This window comes from Rousettus aegyptiacus, unplaced genomic scaffold (assembly GCF_014176215.1).
Source record: "Rousettus aegyptiacus isolate mRouAeg1 unplaced genomic scaffold, mRouAeg1.p scaffold_m13_p_10, whole genome shotgun sequence".
NCBI classification, from domain to species: domain Eukaryota; kingdom Metazoa; phylum Chordata; class Mammalia; order Chiroptera; family Pteropodidae; genus Rousettus; species Rousettus aegyptiacus.
Genome location: NW_023416285.1, coordinates 4,170,366 through 4,186,195, shown reverse-complemented (window position 1 = coordinate 4,186,195; position 15,830 = coordinate 4,170,366). Strand labels below are relative to the sequence as shown.

At 50.6% G+C, this 15,830-nt stretch overlaps 1 protein-coding gene across 2 annotated transcripts in view; it reads left to right on the top strand.

Annotated features, from left to right (window-relative positions):
* The window catches only part of CLNK (cytokine dependent hematopoietic cell linker), a 109,074-nt gene that overhangs the window by 11,859 nt on the left and 81,385 nt on the right, over positions 1-15,830 (top strand). For both annotated transcript variants that reach the window (XM_016128470.2, XM_016128471.2), the window contains exon 2: positions 719-771. In XM_016128470.2, the coding sequence (XP_015983956.2) occupies positions 761-771 (11 nt within the window). In that variant the 5' untranslated portion in view covers positions 719-760. The remainder of the gene's footprint in view (positions 1-718; positions 772-15,830) is intronic.

The following is a 15,830-nucleotide window of genomic DNA, read 5'->3' as shown; positions in this document are numbered from 1 at the left end:
GTCCTTCACTGTCCTTGGTGGCTTCCCAACGCCCTGTCCACAACTCTTAAATGGTCTCTTTATTAAACTCTTCTCAAATTACCTCCTTTGAGGGTGCCATCTGCGTCTGGCTGGAACCCTAACTAATACAGTGGGGGATATCCTTTATACCTCCCAAGGCCTTGGTGTGGATTAAATATGATCGCTGAGTGACATGCAACCCTTATGGACCGCTCCCGGGGGCTCCAATGCTAATTTACACGGTAAATGGGGCTCGCCATCTCTCCTCCGTGGCAGACTACAAGCCTCAAGCGAAATGCTGCGTCCTGTGCGGAGCGGCACATAAATGTAACTCCCAATAAATATTTCACGGCCGAGTCACACTTTGAATGGAAAAGCATCCCAGCTCCGAGAGCAGAGGCGGCTGAGGGCCCGGGGGAGAACATGCCAGGGTAAAGCGGGCTCAGGAGAGCTTTGCCCTGCTCCCCGGGGGCAGATGGGATGAATGCTGACAGAAAGAGGACAGCCCGTCAGCAAAGAACCCCCCACCTTCTCCCCCCTCCCCACCCCGATCCTGCTCCAGAAATAAACCAATTATTGACCTCGATTGATTCTCTCCCCGACACGCCTCCAGGCCGGCACCTGCATCCTGTTTTAACAAGCAGCAGCAGCAGCACGCTCACCAGAATTAAAACATGCCGTGCGCGGCGCACTGACGGGTCTGCTTTTGTCTCCGCAGGCTGAGTCGAAGATCCCTCTCATTTGCCGGGTGCCAAGAACAATGAACAGGCAGTAAGTACGTCCCCGTCGCCGTGAGCCCGAATCCCCTCACGGGAATGGGAGTCCGAGCCTGGAATCCCAACCGAGGAAGGACACCACGGTGCCCCTCGTGGGAAGGGCTCTTCCGGTGCCCAGACCAGGCCCGAGAGGCCGGGGTCCGGGATGTGTGCGCCGGGGTTCCGTGAAGACCTTTCTCAGTAAGGACATATTTTGGGGGGGCAGGCCATTTGTCGTCACAGGTATGTGGTTGGGGCAGAGACGAGATACCCCACCACAAAAATGCCCAAAGGGCACCCAGAAATACCAGCCATTATTTCACATTTCGGTGAAGGTAGAACTAAAAAAAAAAGAAAAAGAAAAGAAAAGAAAAGAAAAAGAAAGAAATTAAAAACAGTGGTTTGCACACTTATTTCCATAGCAGAAAACCTGGAATCCAACCTCCTCCTTGGGGACCCCCCAGTCAATTTAGGCTTTGGGAACTCCAGAAAAAAACATTCATACACGTTCTGGAGGGCAAGAGCCCCCAAAGCATTCTCTTTAAAATATGCCGAAAAGGTCTAACTAACAGTAAACTAGCTTTGTGTGTTCATTAACTACTTCTAGTCCTCATGGAAATTCTAGAAAATACACAAAAGTGTAAAGAAAACAACACTCGCCCACAATCCCGTTGCCCAGAAATAACCGCTCTTTGGCTAAAGATTTAAGTCATTTTTCTGTATTTCTGTGCAATATTTTAAGGTTTCGGGAAACCTACTTTCAAAACTCTTGTCGTTTTCCGTGGCTCATTCAGTAAAACTGTTTTACATTATGAGCATCGTCCCCTCTTCATTAAAAACTTCTTCAAAAGCACAGTGTTTAAAGGTTAGTATTTAAATAAAGTTCATGACCCTTTAGCCGTAATTCCAAAGTCAAAAGGTTTCCAAATACTGAAAGATTTTTGTAACTAATTTGACAACAAAGCTTGACCTGCAGTAAGGCAAAGTTGGGTACGTTCTTCACTGAGCCCACTGAGTGTGAACGTCCACGCTTCACGGCAGAAACACTAGTGTGCTTAATGACCAGGTGTTGTTCGAGAACTTACTGTGGCTGTTACATGGTGCCCAGTCCATGCACGATATTCCTTTTCTAAAACCCAAAAGATTCTGAACCCTTCCAATTCGGATAGAGAATGGCAGACCTGCATTTTATCCTGTGGTTTACATTACCTTGACCTTGGTGTTGGACATTTCAGTTGTTACCCATAAAGTTTTATGAGGTGGTTTTATTGCCGAGACTAAACTTAATACTCCATGCTCTGGAAGTATGAGAGTAGGCTGTGTCACTACGGTCCCCTGCGTGGGAAGCCATGTGGTCTTGTCACACCGCGATCATCTGTTATGACACAGGAGCACAGGTTCCATCAAATCATCTGGCAATAGCCTAGTTTTTTTCCCTTGCGTCGGGAAGCTTGACTTTTCTATTCATTAATTTGGGAAAGAGTTTTGAGGGTAAACAAGGTGTAATGACAAAGTAGTTTGAGAGCCAGGGGAGCCTCCGAGGTATGCAATTCAAGCATCCACGCTGGGCGGTAACTGGGTTGTAACCCCTTTAGCAATATCCGCGGGAGACAGAACGGAGACTTGCCGAATGCCCTGACAAAGGGCCCACGACACCCAGCAGTAAGTTCCTCTTTGCATCGACACCAGCAGAGTGGCTGCAAGTCGGTATCGCTCCTCGAGCCGTGCGCTTGGCTAAGCAAAAGGACGACACCTCCCTGTACCGCGCTCTCATTCGAATTCAGGGTCTAATCTGGAGGACGGAAGCGTCCAGAGAATGAAACATTCTACAGGCCGGACACCCTGCTAAGTCGCTTCGCGTGGGACTCTGAGCTCTGCTGCATCTCCACGCAGCACTCGACACCCTTCCCGAGCCTCCGCATAAACACCCACCCGACCTTGAGATAGCACTGTCTGACCTCAGAGCCACTGCTCCCTGATTCCAAAATCTGTGCCCTTTGCCCTGTACTGAGCTGCTTCGAAACAACTAAGGAATTCTCTTTACGTACTTCTCATCAAGCAAGGACACACCCCGAGCTGAAAGGCCGCTTTGCTTAGGAGAGGCGTATTCCTTCTTTGAAACCTCGCATAACAAAATTCACTCAATTGCTGGGTGAGGAAGGATATCGGGTCCTCTCAGAAGGACCCAGCTCGATGTCTGGCACACAGGAGATGCCCCGTAAATATTTCCCTCTCTACATGTGCATGATAAAACTCCTTATAAGCTCCAGGCCATTACTTTCCTTCATGATAGATGTGAACAACCCCTACTTTCGACCTCAGGGAGTGAATTCATTTTGATTTGCAGGAATTAATAAGTATAAATCCGATGGAATCTCGGGGGCAGCGAGAAGCAGAAATCCTGCGCCCAGCGGAGTAGTCAGTGGCTGCCTTCCTCGTCACCCAGGAGTCCTTACGAACCAAGCCTCGGGCCAAACAGACGCATCCTCTAGCGCTCTCGAAGTCGCATCGCTGGGACTCAGTTTCGTGGTTGGCTGGTCATTAAAAAGCTACCAGCTGTGCGAGAACACAGCCAAGACACAGGGCAAGACTTCTCCGGGGCTGCGGACGGGGCCGGTGGCCCCTTTGCGCAGGAGCGGCAGGTGCGTCAGCCCTGGGACTCGTGAACTCGGGTGTGACGGGACAACGGGGAATTTTGAGACAGCATTCCTCCTTCTTGTCATGGCAAGATCGTCAGCTGGTGATGAAACTAGCTGACTTAACTCACTTGAGAAACTCCCAGATGAACGAAGTTCTCCCCTGCTGACTGTCCACAAGCGTGGACTTTTCATGATTACGGCCTTTAAAAACGTCACAAAAAATAAAGAAGGCTGTGACTTATTTTAATATTTGAATTTTTCGTTATCATATGAGTACTGCATATTCATGTTAGAAAATTTAAAAATACAAAAAAAAATGTACACAAAGAAAAACTACCACTAATCAAAACACTAAAAAGTGGTCAGCGTTACTGGATATTCCTTTTTAGGCTTTCTTATACAATGGTGCACCCTCTTTTTGTTCTTGAACTTTAATACATCGTAAGTGTTTTTCCTATGTCACTAAAGTTGTTTTGGTAGCTATGCAGTATCCCATCATTTAGGCATCTCATGTTTTCTGTGAATATTTTTATATGCTTCTGCTACTAGAAAATCAGCATAACAAATGTACAAGCCCTATTAATATGATCACGTCTAAATGTGAAGATGCTGTGTTTTATTACCTGGCAATAAAAAAAACCCAAACACCTTGGGGAGTCCTATAAGCCAGACCAGCGTTCAAAAGACCTGACCCACGGTGACAACGTGTAACAATCGCGTAGCATTTGATTATGTAAACGTACGGAGAAGTTGGAAGTAAGGTCCCACATGTACGGCTGGGGACTCCACACCATCGGTCATCAGCGTGGTCTACTTTCCATGTACCCAACGCCCCTCCCCACCAAGATAAGACACAGGAGGAGAGGAAAGTTGACCTCATGAAAACCTTCGGTCATGTCCAAATGTACCCAATACCAAGAGGTAAAAAGGTTTCCAAAAGTTCGAGATGGATGTGACCTGGGGCCATTATCAGGAAGTCCTGGAAAACACGTGCATTAGAAAGAGAAAATAGGGTTTCCTGGAGGCCTGGCGCCTGGAACTTCACGATTCCTGGTGAAGAGAGGCCAGAGGTCACGACCAGGAGCAAAGCAGTTTTGATCGGGTACTAAATATCACGTAGCAGACTTAAGAGTATCTCCTGCTCAGTTCTCTATTCTTGCTTTCCCGTCTTCTCTATTATTTTGGGGTGGGGGGGGGAAGGATGTTTTTTAAGATGTATATTCTAACAGCTTAAAAGAACCGTGGTGAGTTAATCCGAGAAAGAAGGTGTCAAGTTTGAACACTTATTTAGCTCCCACGGTGAGGAGGCCAAATACCTCGGCGATGAAAAGCATGTGCTCCGGGGCGACCTAATGGGAGCGTCCGCTCTGCTGCTTACCAGCGGTGGCATCGCAGGCATTCATTGAGCCTCTCTGAGCTTCATCTTCTTTACCTACGAAACAGAAATAGCTCTTACCTCAAAGCGCTCCAGAGAAGAGTAAGTGACAATGACCACAGTAGGTTCTGCTCTGGACCTGGCACATCGGGAGCTTTGCAGGGAAGTTGTCACGGGTTTCGCCCGCTAAAGATGGCCACAGCAATACCACCCATCTCATAAGCTCGAGTGCAGCGGGACCCGGGCAGTCCCCATTCAGAGCAGAATCTGGTTCTCCAGCTCCTTTCGCTTGCATGGGCCTGTGGCAGTTTCGTCAAGTGAAGTAAGACAGAAGGGACATCGTGTAGTCTGGACAGAGGCTTTAGCCACCGGGTAGCTCTGCCAGCTTCTGCCAGTCTTATGCTATGACCGCCATGTGGTGGGAAGCCCGAGCCTCGTGGAGAAGCCCTGGGGAGACGGAGGGAAGCTGGCGGAGGGGCACGAGGTCCCAGTCACACAAGTCAAGGGCCGTCTTGGACATTCAGCCCGGTGCAGCGTTGATGTAACCATCCGAATGCAACAGCACGAGGGAGCCTAGGAGGGACCCACTCAGCTGAGACCCAGGAGAGATCCAAATGAGTCACTGTTAAGCTGCTGCTTAGGTGTGTTGGGCAGAGAGATGACCGGAACAGACACCATCTGTTATTTTTATCATCATCTCAGTTATTACTTCCTGCAGGACCTTCGCGGTTAGATATTCAGGATACATTGTGGAGATCCGTATCAGTTGATAGTCCACCTTGAAGGACGTCCGTGCTCGATGAGAGGGGCGATAAACCACTCACAGTGGGCAGGCAGGGGCTCGCCCATGCGGGGTTCTTTGTTCCGAGTGCGTGCAAAGTACAAGGGGACACAGAGGAGTGACTGGCTGTTCTCTTTGGGGACAAATCTCGGGTACGGGGATGGTGGTATTAGAAGAGACATCCTCACAGAGGAGGTGACAGCTGGCTGAGCTTGGGGACGGGGCGATGGGCTGCTACCGAGCAGCAGAGGTTGGAGAGAGCAGGGTTCGACCCTCTTTGCATAGTTACCGCAGCTGGAAAAACGCTGTCAGGGTGTGACGTGAAGGGTAGCACCGAATTGACTGATAATTTGAATTTTGCTGCTTAAAACTGGTTCTAAGTAACTGGAGAGACCATTTCTGGATGACTATGATGGATGCTGGAATTTTATTTCCCATATCTCTATCGGCAGCAAAAGGGAAGAGCTGTGATCTATAATTAGGAGGATGAAGGCCCGAGCCGGGGTCAGGGGCTTAAAGCCCCGTGTTGGTGTGAAGATCCTTTGGACGAGATGGCTATTAGAGGCGTTTGTTGCCATTGTTGGCTGAACAAAAGTGTCCTGAATCATAAAACCTCTGCGTCTAGATGAGCTCTGTGGCCTTTGCTCGGGATTCTGTCAGCAAAGATCCAGGACGTTGTATGAGAGAGGAACACGAAGTCCTTCTCTGCCGTCTTCGGCAAGGTTTATTTTCTCCATTTGCTTCAGTTGTCTTAGATATGGATTAGAAAGAAAAGAATCATCGCAAAATATGCATAAGGTATAAACAATAAAATAGTTCACACATAGTTCCGTTTTTAAAAATTACCGCTATTTTTGAAGTTTTCCTTCTTTCTCCTGTGATCACAGCTCCTTGCCCACCCACCCCCCCCCCCACCGCAGGGAATAATTGTCTTGAATTTTGTGTTAATCACTCACCTGCTTTTATTTTTCACGTTTTATGTTTGCTTCGTGAAAGGTAATGCGTTTAGTTTAGTTTTGCTCGTTTTTGAACTTTAGGTCAAAAGAATCGCACCCCAGGGTGTATTTTGCGCCCAGACGAGCTGGGTTTTGGTAACTGGTTCCGCCGGTGAGGAACTGGCATTCTTTGGCAAGTGAGTAAACGTCACTGCACCTGCTTTCACGGCTGCAAAACGGAGACCCTCGAGGTGCCTGCTGCTGGGTGTTCTTGTGAAGACTGCGTGAGCTCACTCACGTGAGACATCTCGACGGCGCCCGGAACGTAACGTAGGCTCTGTTAGCTATTATCCTTCTACAGTCTGTTTGATGACTGCTCCAAGTTGCATCCCAAAGACAACCCACGCTCTTGTGAATAGCCATAATTCCTTCATCTTCATGGCTAAATAATATTCCCTGATGTGCATAGGATGCCGCTCATTTATTTATCCACCATCTAGACCTTTGGGCTGTTTTCCAGAGTTGGCTTACACCAGTGCTGCTAAGAACATTCTAGTTTGCATCCTAGAGCATATATTCAGGAGTGTCTGTATGTAAGAGTGCATTCTCAGAGCCGAAATGTCTGTGGCACAGAGTGTGCGTAACTCCAACTTTACTGGACAATGTCACCATCTCCAAAGCCACCAAGACATCCAGCACCCCCACAAGCATGTGCAGGTGGCCCAATAGCTTCACGACCATGTCAACTCTTGATCCTGGCAGTTTACATTTTTTCCAGACGGATGGGTGGTTCTACTTTACCTTCGTTGGCTGTGGATGTGCTTAAGCATTTTTTCAGGTGTTTATCATCCATTAAGTCTTTCTCTCATCTGTACACAGAACTCGTTTGAGACTTTTGCCCATGTTTCTGTCAAGTTTTCTCATCTTTTTAAATTTTTTTTTGTATGAATTTGTATGGGTTATTTATTCTGTACACTTTTCTCAGTTGGTGACTTGGATTTTCATTCTCTTTTGATGGTTTCTTTGGGCGATCATAATTTTGAGGCAGATGAGCATATCATCCTTTTCTTTATGATTTGTCGATTTTGTGTATTGTTTAAAGAAACTTGGCTTACCCTGAGATCATGAAGATACCCTCCTACATTGGATTGCAAGCATCATAAAATTTGCCTTTGGCATTTAGGTCTTTAATCAACCTGGAGTTGATTAATTTGTGTATGGTATTAAGTAGGGAGGATCAACTGTTTTTATACAGATAAACAATTTACCCAGCACCGTATGTCAAAAAGTCCGTTCCTTCTACGCTGATCTGCAGTGTCAGCTTGGCCATAAACCAAGGTCCCCACACAGGAGGATCTTTCTCTGGGCTTCCACTTCTGTGCCATGAGTACAGCATCTATCCCACGTCAATTAGGCGAACCCTAATTAGTATAACTCTAGTAATTCGTGATATCTGGGAATTTATACCTCCCGGCTTGCACTTCATCAATGAACTGGCTCTCGAATGTTGACTCTTTAATGTAAATATTAGGATTGGCTAGTCAATAAATAAATACACACAAAGCCTTTGGGGATTTTGATTGGAATTACTTTGAATCTATAGATAACCTTGTAGAGAAATGGCATCTTTTTAATATTGAGTTTTCCAGTTCACGAACAAAATATGTATCTCCAGAGAGAGAAGGAAAAAGAGACAGACAGATAAAACAACAGACAGACAGAAAACTTCATCGACAGAATTCCATAATGTTTTATAGTTTTTTCCAAAGGACTGGACTTTAACCCCTTTTGAGAGATGTGTTTCTGGGAACTGCACATATGGTAAAGATGTTGTAAAGGTTAAGACATCGAAATCTCACGTTGGCATGTTTGCTGTCAGTGTGTATATTTTTATTCGCGCGTTTCATCGGTTCTAATGATTTGTCAGCTTATTCTTTGGGGTTTGCCAGGCAGATAGTAATGTCATCTGTAAAAAACTGGATTTCATTTCTTTCCTTACATTTTTATATACTTTTTTGGCCTAATGGCACTGGTTAGGACCCAAAACGCTGATAAATTAAGATGGTGATAGCAAGGCCTTTGTTCTTTTTAAATGGGATGCTCTCAGTGTCTCAGCGTGAAGCATGAGGCCTGTTTTCTGGTTTTGGTAAGCTTCGGTAAGCTTTGACCTTCAGGTAAAAGACCCTCAGTTGAAAGGTCCTGTGCTGGCTGCTGAGGCCCGAACTCAGTAATCCAGCAGAGCCAGGGGTGCGATGCACCGGCCAGGAAGCGCTTTCTAAGCCAGGGCGCATTTGAAGTGCTACAGGAAAGTGAAGAGCCTTGCGCGAGCATGGAAGGAAGGAAGCGCACCCACCCGTACCCGGGCAGAAGGCATGTGTGGGAGGCGGAGAGACGCAGAAAGTCTGCAAAGCTTGTGCCGAAGACAAAGGGGTTTTCCAGGTACCCGTAGAAGGAAAATGAGTGCCTAGCATGAGACTGCCTAGCGAGGTCTGGAAGAGAGGCTTCTGCCTAACACAGCAAAGGTTCTGTCCCCCGGGAAACCAGAACCACCTTGTCTGAGGGATGAACATAGGGCATTAGCAGGGGTGAGTAAATACAGCCCTTTCCGCCTCTCGCTCTTAGAGAACCATCTTCTCGATCCTGTGATGTCGAAGGTCTTGAGACATGAAGCGTGAGATGTCTCAGAGACATGTCCGAAAGGACTGGCGTTAGTACAGAACTACTAAGTTTTCTCAAGTTTTGGCAGTAGGGTCTAAGAGGCTTGGGACAATGGGGCAGCCACTGACTCAGGACTGGAAAACCCGAAGCCTCGCCCTCTCTCTGCCACCCACGAGCTCGTGGAATCCAGGCAAGACCTTCACTCCGTGAGTCTCAGACCCCTTACCTAAAAAAGATCACGGCACCAGATCTCAGCACGTTTGTTCGTGAACACAGAGAGCTGTGGCCGCTGCGGAAAGACATTCTGCGGAGAGAGAGACTAAGCCTTGGGATCGGTCTCAGTTCCGACCTTTCTTCCACCCCTCGCTAGACGGGGCTTCCGCGACGTAACGATGTAGATACACGGGAAATGGCTGGCATGAGGTGCCTCTTAATCGTTAGTTCTTTGAATTGAGGACTTAAGGCAGTAAGAGCTCCGGCCCTGAGTGGCATGAAAGCCTCAGATACACCACCGAGTTTCCTCAGCTTTAGAGCAGAGCCGTCTCACGGGATTGCGGTCACATGACGTCCCTCCAGATACTACGCGGGGAAGGTCTTAATCAGTTCAGTGGGACCAAAAGGGTGTGATATCTCATTACGTGGTAGTTTGTACAATGGGACGCATTGCTGAGAAGGTCAGTAACGAGGCGAAGGAGCCGGTGAGACACAGAACTCGGTGACGTCCAGAGAGGAGTCCCAGCAGAATAATCAGATCGGCCCAATTGGATGCAGTGAAGTGAGTGAGCTCTGACTTAGGGTCCGGTTTCCAGGCGGAATCGGACACGTGATGGCCTTCCGGGGGCCAGGGTAGGACACCTGTGGGCATTAAGACAGCTAACATGTCTATGTTCGTCATCCTTGCACTGAGTTACCTCGAACGAGTCTCATAGGGGTCAGCGGAGTACGTGCGTGAAGTGCTTTTTAATAGTTAACCACCTGCTCTGCGAAATTCTACCTTTGAGAATCACTAGGTTAGACAGGAAAAACCTCGCCTAGGACAGAGCAGGTGCTACATATAGAGTGCGACTCTCCCTGCCCTGCCGAGAAGAGGCTCACCTCTGCGTCGGTGGATTTGATATGGCCTTCTTCTACAAGTCCCACCAGAGAGCTCAGCAGCACGTCTATAAACTACGTGCCCTTCCAGCTTCCAGCAGGCTCTATCTTAAACTGCTGTTAGGAAAAGGAATATTCTTCTCATGGACAGCGAGTTGATGGTGGTGAGGTCAAGGCCAGCCGGGGATAAGCCATGGCTCCTGTGTATCACGCAGAGCCAGGACTTACACGGTAGGCGGCAATGAAGCCCCTGCCCCAGTCACCGACAGTCTATAGCGAGTCTGGGAGGCGAACAACGACAAAACTTCATGGCGAGCGCTGGGGTCGGCATGCAGACAACGTCCCGTGAAGGCAGTAAGAAGAGTGTAGAAAAATCTGCCTGAGGGTAGAGAGCACGGTCCAGGAAGACTTCCTTGAGGACCTTCTTCTTCGGCGTAGCTCGGTGACAAGAATCTTAGTACAGCAATTTCTTCATGTTGCCAAACCCATGACCTTGACAATAATTCTGGCCTTGACCCAGTTCCTGTAGAAACGTCTGCATAAAGTGGATCCGAGGGGGCAATAAATCGTTGGGAAGAGTGGTTTGAATGCTGGCTCTTTGGGCTCCTGTGAATCCTAGAGAGTTTTATTTGGCCGTGAAAATGCTCGGCGTTTCACTCAGAATAACAAGGAGGATGCGGGTGGGAGCGGCAGCCTCGGCCGTCACGCCCGCACGGCTCGGAGGGGGCGGGCCCTCTCCCCCGCTCGCTCTCGACCGCGCCAATGTCATGCTCCCTGCCCAGACGCTCGCCGGCCGACTTCTGTCTCCTCTGCTCGTCTTCCGCGGGCCAGGTTCACCGACAGTGACAGCTTCTCCCTGACAAAACGATTCGCCTGGGCACACGTGCTCTAAAGCGGGTCACGTGTCGCGGAAACTCATCGTTGGACCATTTCGCTTGGCACTTCAAGTTCGGGTCCATTTCCTGAGCTGACACTTACGTGCGCGGACTGTCTCTTCTTCCAAAGCTCTCTGGGTATAAAAATCAACCTTAACCTTGCAGAGTTCGGCCTCTAGTCCAGCCTCGCTTCGGGTTGTATTATAACAAAGCATTAAAGTCAGCAGACATGCAGTTAGAGTTTGAAGATTTCAAAAAGGGATTTCTATGCAACCAACCGCAGCGTGTGTCTGAGCGTGTCTGTGTGTTTGTCCACGTGTGAGCCATGTTTAAAGGCCCCCTGTGTGCCCGGTACAATCATATGTCACAGGATCATCCTAAGAATTAAACGAGGGTTAAATATATCATCGTCTCCAAAGTTAGAAGTTAAATATGTAAACTCGGTTACATCTGACTTCAGCGCTTGGGTCGCTTCTGCTTAGCAACGAGAATTTATGAGGTTCTTACCCTCAGAAAGGAGAAGCATCGAAATGTCAAGAGATGCGTAGGATCCTCGGACAGCAGAGCCGTGGGCCCCCTCGCGGCTCGTGCACTCACTCTGCGGCCGCCCAGCGAGCCCTCTGTTCCAGGCTGGGCACCGGCGAGACCCTGGAGACGGTGACGCGACCACACCACGGCTCGCCCCTGCGGCATGTTGTCACGCCGCGTCCTGAGCTGTCGGAGACAGCAAGCGCGTGGCGGAGGGCAGCGCAGGGCGCCCGGCGAGCGCGTGACGGAGGGCAGCGCAGGGCGCCCGGCGGGCGCGTGACGGAGGGCAGCGCAGGGCGCCCACGCCCGTCTCAGGCTGGGCCAGGAGCCCAGGGAGGCAGGGGACCACCCAGGCTGCTTCCTTTTCCGGCCGGAGGTCTCCAGCACCACTCGCAGTAGTCAAGCCATGGAAACAACCCAAACGGCCATTGACGGATGGACGGATAAAGTAGATAAACGGCTCGTGCAGCAGGATGTTATTCGCCCCGGGATCCACTGCAGAAAGTCTTGGCATAGGCCGCACTTCATCCCCAGGGCGACGGGGGCGCCCCTGGAGTGAGAAGGGTACCCACGGTTTACCTTCCGCCCACGGAAATCCTTGTTTTCCGTTGAAGCCATGCCGAGCCTTGGCGCGGGCCCTGGTTTAACCAGCGATGCAGACTTTGGGAGCCGTCTGGCTGTCTCTGCCCACCCCGAGTCTTCTGCTCCATCCCGTGCAAATTCAGTCAGGCCACTGCAACCACGCACGACCCTGTGCCCGCCATCCCCTGCCTGTGAAACCCTCCGGGGAGCCCCCAGCAAAGCCCCCGGCCGCCCACCCCAGCTGTACTGCGGGAGGCCAATCCTCTATTTAGATATTTAGAGGTTCACATCGGGCTTGAAAGCATGATCACCTTCCCCTATAGTTTAAGGACACCCAAGGCAAAAAAAATCATACGTTTTGATCTAATACTTGATTTTATTTTTCACTTGAAAAATGGCCCTGACACCCTTGGAGGTGAGGGGAAGGGGGGGCAGGCTTCCGGGCCCCCCCGCCCCCGGTCTGCCCCTGAAGCCGCAGTGAAGGCCCCCGGGCGAGTCCTCCCGCGGCTTTCACGCACCTGCTTTTCATCCGCCTCTACATGGGTTTCGCGTTGCCGTTTACAGTTCTTGTGACAAGGACAGTTCTCGGGGAAGCAGGAGCCTGCGGCGCTTGGGACAGGGCAGAATCATGACGCGGGAGGAGTGGGAACAATAGCTCGTCCTGTAAGCTCTGTGCGGGCCGCGTCGCGAGCCTCCCGAGACGGACCGATGGCCGAGCCGCAGGGCTCCCGACTCATTAAGGGGGCGAAGTGAAGAATGTTTACGCAGCTTGTTTAAGGCTGCAGAGCAGTGGGCAAGCAAGGGAAGACGATGATGCACGAGAGGTGCGTGTGCGTGTGTGTGTGTGTGCGCGTGCGTGTGTGTGTGTGTGCGTGCGTGCGTGTGTGCGTGTGTGCGTGTGTGTGTGTGCGCGTGTGCGTGTGTGCGTGTGTGTGTGCGCGCGTGTGCGTGTGTGCGCGTGCGTGTGTGTGTGTGCGTGCGTGTGTGTGTGTGTGCGTGCGTGTGCGTGTGTGCGTGCGTGTGTGTGCGCGCGCGTGTGTGTGTGTGCGATAGAGAGACCAAGACAGGGGCCGAGAAGCGAGGAGAGGCCCTTGAGACCGCCTCTAAAAGCTTTAGCCCAGATCCCAGTGCCCTAGGCAGAGGCGTCCAAAGACGAGTCTACTCACTGCTTCGCAAGTCAGACCCCAGGGTCGCTGACTCTCGTGCCCATAGGAAAGTCCCCTGCGTCTTCATGGGTAATGACCCGAGCTGGAAATGGGAGGCAGCGTGCCACAGTGGACGGAACCCACGCTTCAGAAATCGGGCCGTCTCAGAGCCGAGTCCCTGTCGCTCTACTTGACACGTGCTGTGGAAGGACCTGAGCGTCACGGGAGTCGTAGCCGTGACCTTCGTGGGGAGGTTCGGGAAGCCCGTGGCAGTGGCCCTGTCCGGCAGTGCTGTCTGGGACGGTGGACATGCTCAAAGTCCGGACTATCCAACGGGAAGGCCATTCGCCGCATGTGCACAGTGAAAATTTAAACGGTGACTGGCGCGGCTGAGAAACCGCATTGTTTTAAATCTAGGACGTATGTGGCTGCCGTATTGGACGGCGAAGATCTAGAAGCTCCCAATCCACGGTCGCACGCGCTCTCCGTGACGACGTCGCGCTATGAGATGCAGAAGGTCTCTTCTCGTTTCATTGACAGGTGCGCCCAGTCTCAGAGGAGCTCCCGCCGAGAACTCGGGGGGGGGGGGGGCCCTCGCACCACGGGCTGGCTCCCCGCGCAGGGAGCGATGGGCGGCCCCACCCGCCCGGCCCCGCGGGGCCCGTGCAGGCCCCAAGGCCAGCCGAGCGCGGCCTGAGCGGAGAAAGTGCTTCGCACAGCGAGCCGGAGCCGCCGCCGAAGCATTATTCACTGTGGCAGGGCTCAGGCGTTCTGTCGAAACGGTTTCCCGTCACCAGCGGGAGAGGGCCGGCCGGGCGGGAGGCTCAGGGCCATTCATTCCACCAGCGCATCCGGCCTCACTTGGCAGTGCATGAAAGAGCCTGGGAAAAAAAAAAAAAAAAATTTTTTTTTTTTTTTGGTGGCTCACTGGCGCTCATCAAATGCCTCTGTTTAAAAAAATTAATTTAGTCTCTAATTCCGGTTGACACACCGTATCATTTTCGTTCCGGCTGCACAACAGAGTGATTAGAGCCTAAAATGTGATGCTACAGTGTGCTTTGCATTGGCCAGAACTGACTCCAAGTCACCAGAGCGAAGACCATTTTCGAAAGTTCTTCAATGCAGTGAATGAGAAAGATAATATCTTCCCATGGGCGGGGAAGACATCTCTTATGGGCTGAATGGTGTCGGCACTCTCCAAATTCATATGTTGACGTCTAACCCTCAGCACCTCAAAATGTCACCGTATTTAGAGAGAGATGCTTTAAAGAGATAATTAGGGGGGAAAGAGGTCTTTAGAGCGGGTCCTCATCTGGTATGACTGGCGTCCTTATAAAAAGGGGCCGTACAGACACAGATAAACAGAGGCATGGCGGTGAGAAGACAGAGAGGAAGATGGCCATCGACCAGCCGAGAAAAGAGATCTTAGAAGAGAGAACTCTACCGACGCCTTGATCTTGAGCTTCTAGCCTCCGAAACTAAGGTAAAATAAACCTGGTTAAGCCACTGGGCCTGTGCCTCTCGGTTACGGCAGCTCAAACACACCAATGCAGCGCGAACTTGATAAATCTTCCCAGACGATTCTAGCAAGCAGCACAGGGAGAGAACCCCAGCGTTAATCCACCAATAATCACGCCAGTGCCGGCAGCGAGGATGACGGTAATAAATTAAAGCGCTATAGATTTCCGCAGTCGATGCTCCAATTTCACAGACAGTTTCACGAAGCTGTTGTCAGGATCCATCACTCTTCCCCATTTACAAATGAGCAACTCACCTCGGGAAGTAAAGGAGTTTGTTCAAGTTCCCGGTCCGTAATTAATAAAGCCAGATTACAGACGCCGGTTCCTGCTCCCCTCAATCCTGAGTTCCGCCACACCGTGTTACCTACTTCTCACCAAAACCGGCTCTGAGCAGGGCGGCCACGTGTCCCAGTGTGCCCAAGACAGTCTGTACTGCCTTCCTGGATTAGTTACGGATAGTGGCCCTGTCACTCTCAAATTGGATTTACACAATTTATTATAGGGTCCGCCTCCATATAAGCCTGCTGCGATAGTGAATGTTTTCCCGGCATGCTTTTGAATCCTGAAGAGAGAACGGCACCTGTCAGCACGGGGAACGAATGTCTTCGTGCAATCGGTGGGGTCACGGGCGCCACGAGTAGGTACAGACAGGGACCGGACCACGAGCCGTGGTGTAGATGACAAGGTGCATACATACCCTCAGCGCCCAGTTCAGAGACCGGTGATTTGATTTGAACCTGCCGCCGGTTTGCAGAGGGAGCTCAGGCAGAAAAGAGGGAATGATTTTGACAGCCCCGAGCAACTCTAGTGTAATGCTCTGGCTAATTAGCAAGGGCTTAGTATGCGTAAGCGACTGTGGACGGCGGTGGGCAGGAAAGAGGAATGAGAGCCCTGTTCTTCGGTGTCTGGGAGAAGAAGGACCTGTGTGCAATTCTGAGGTTTTGC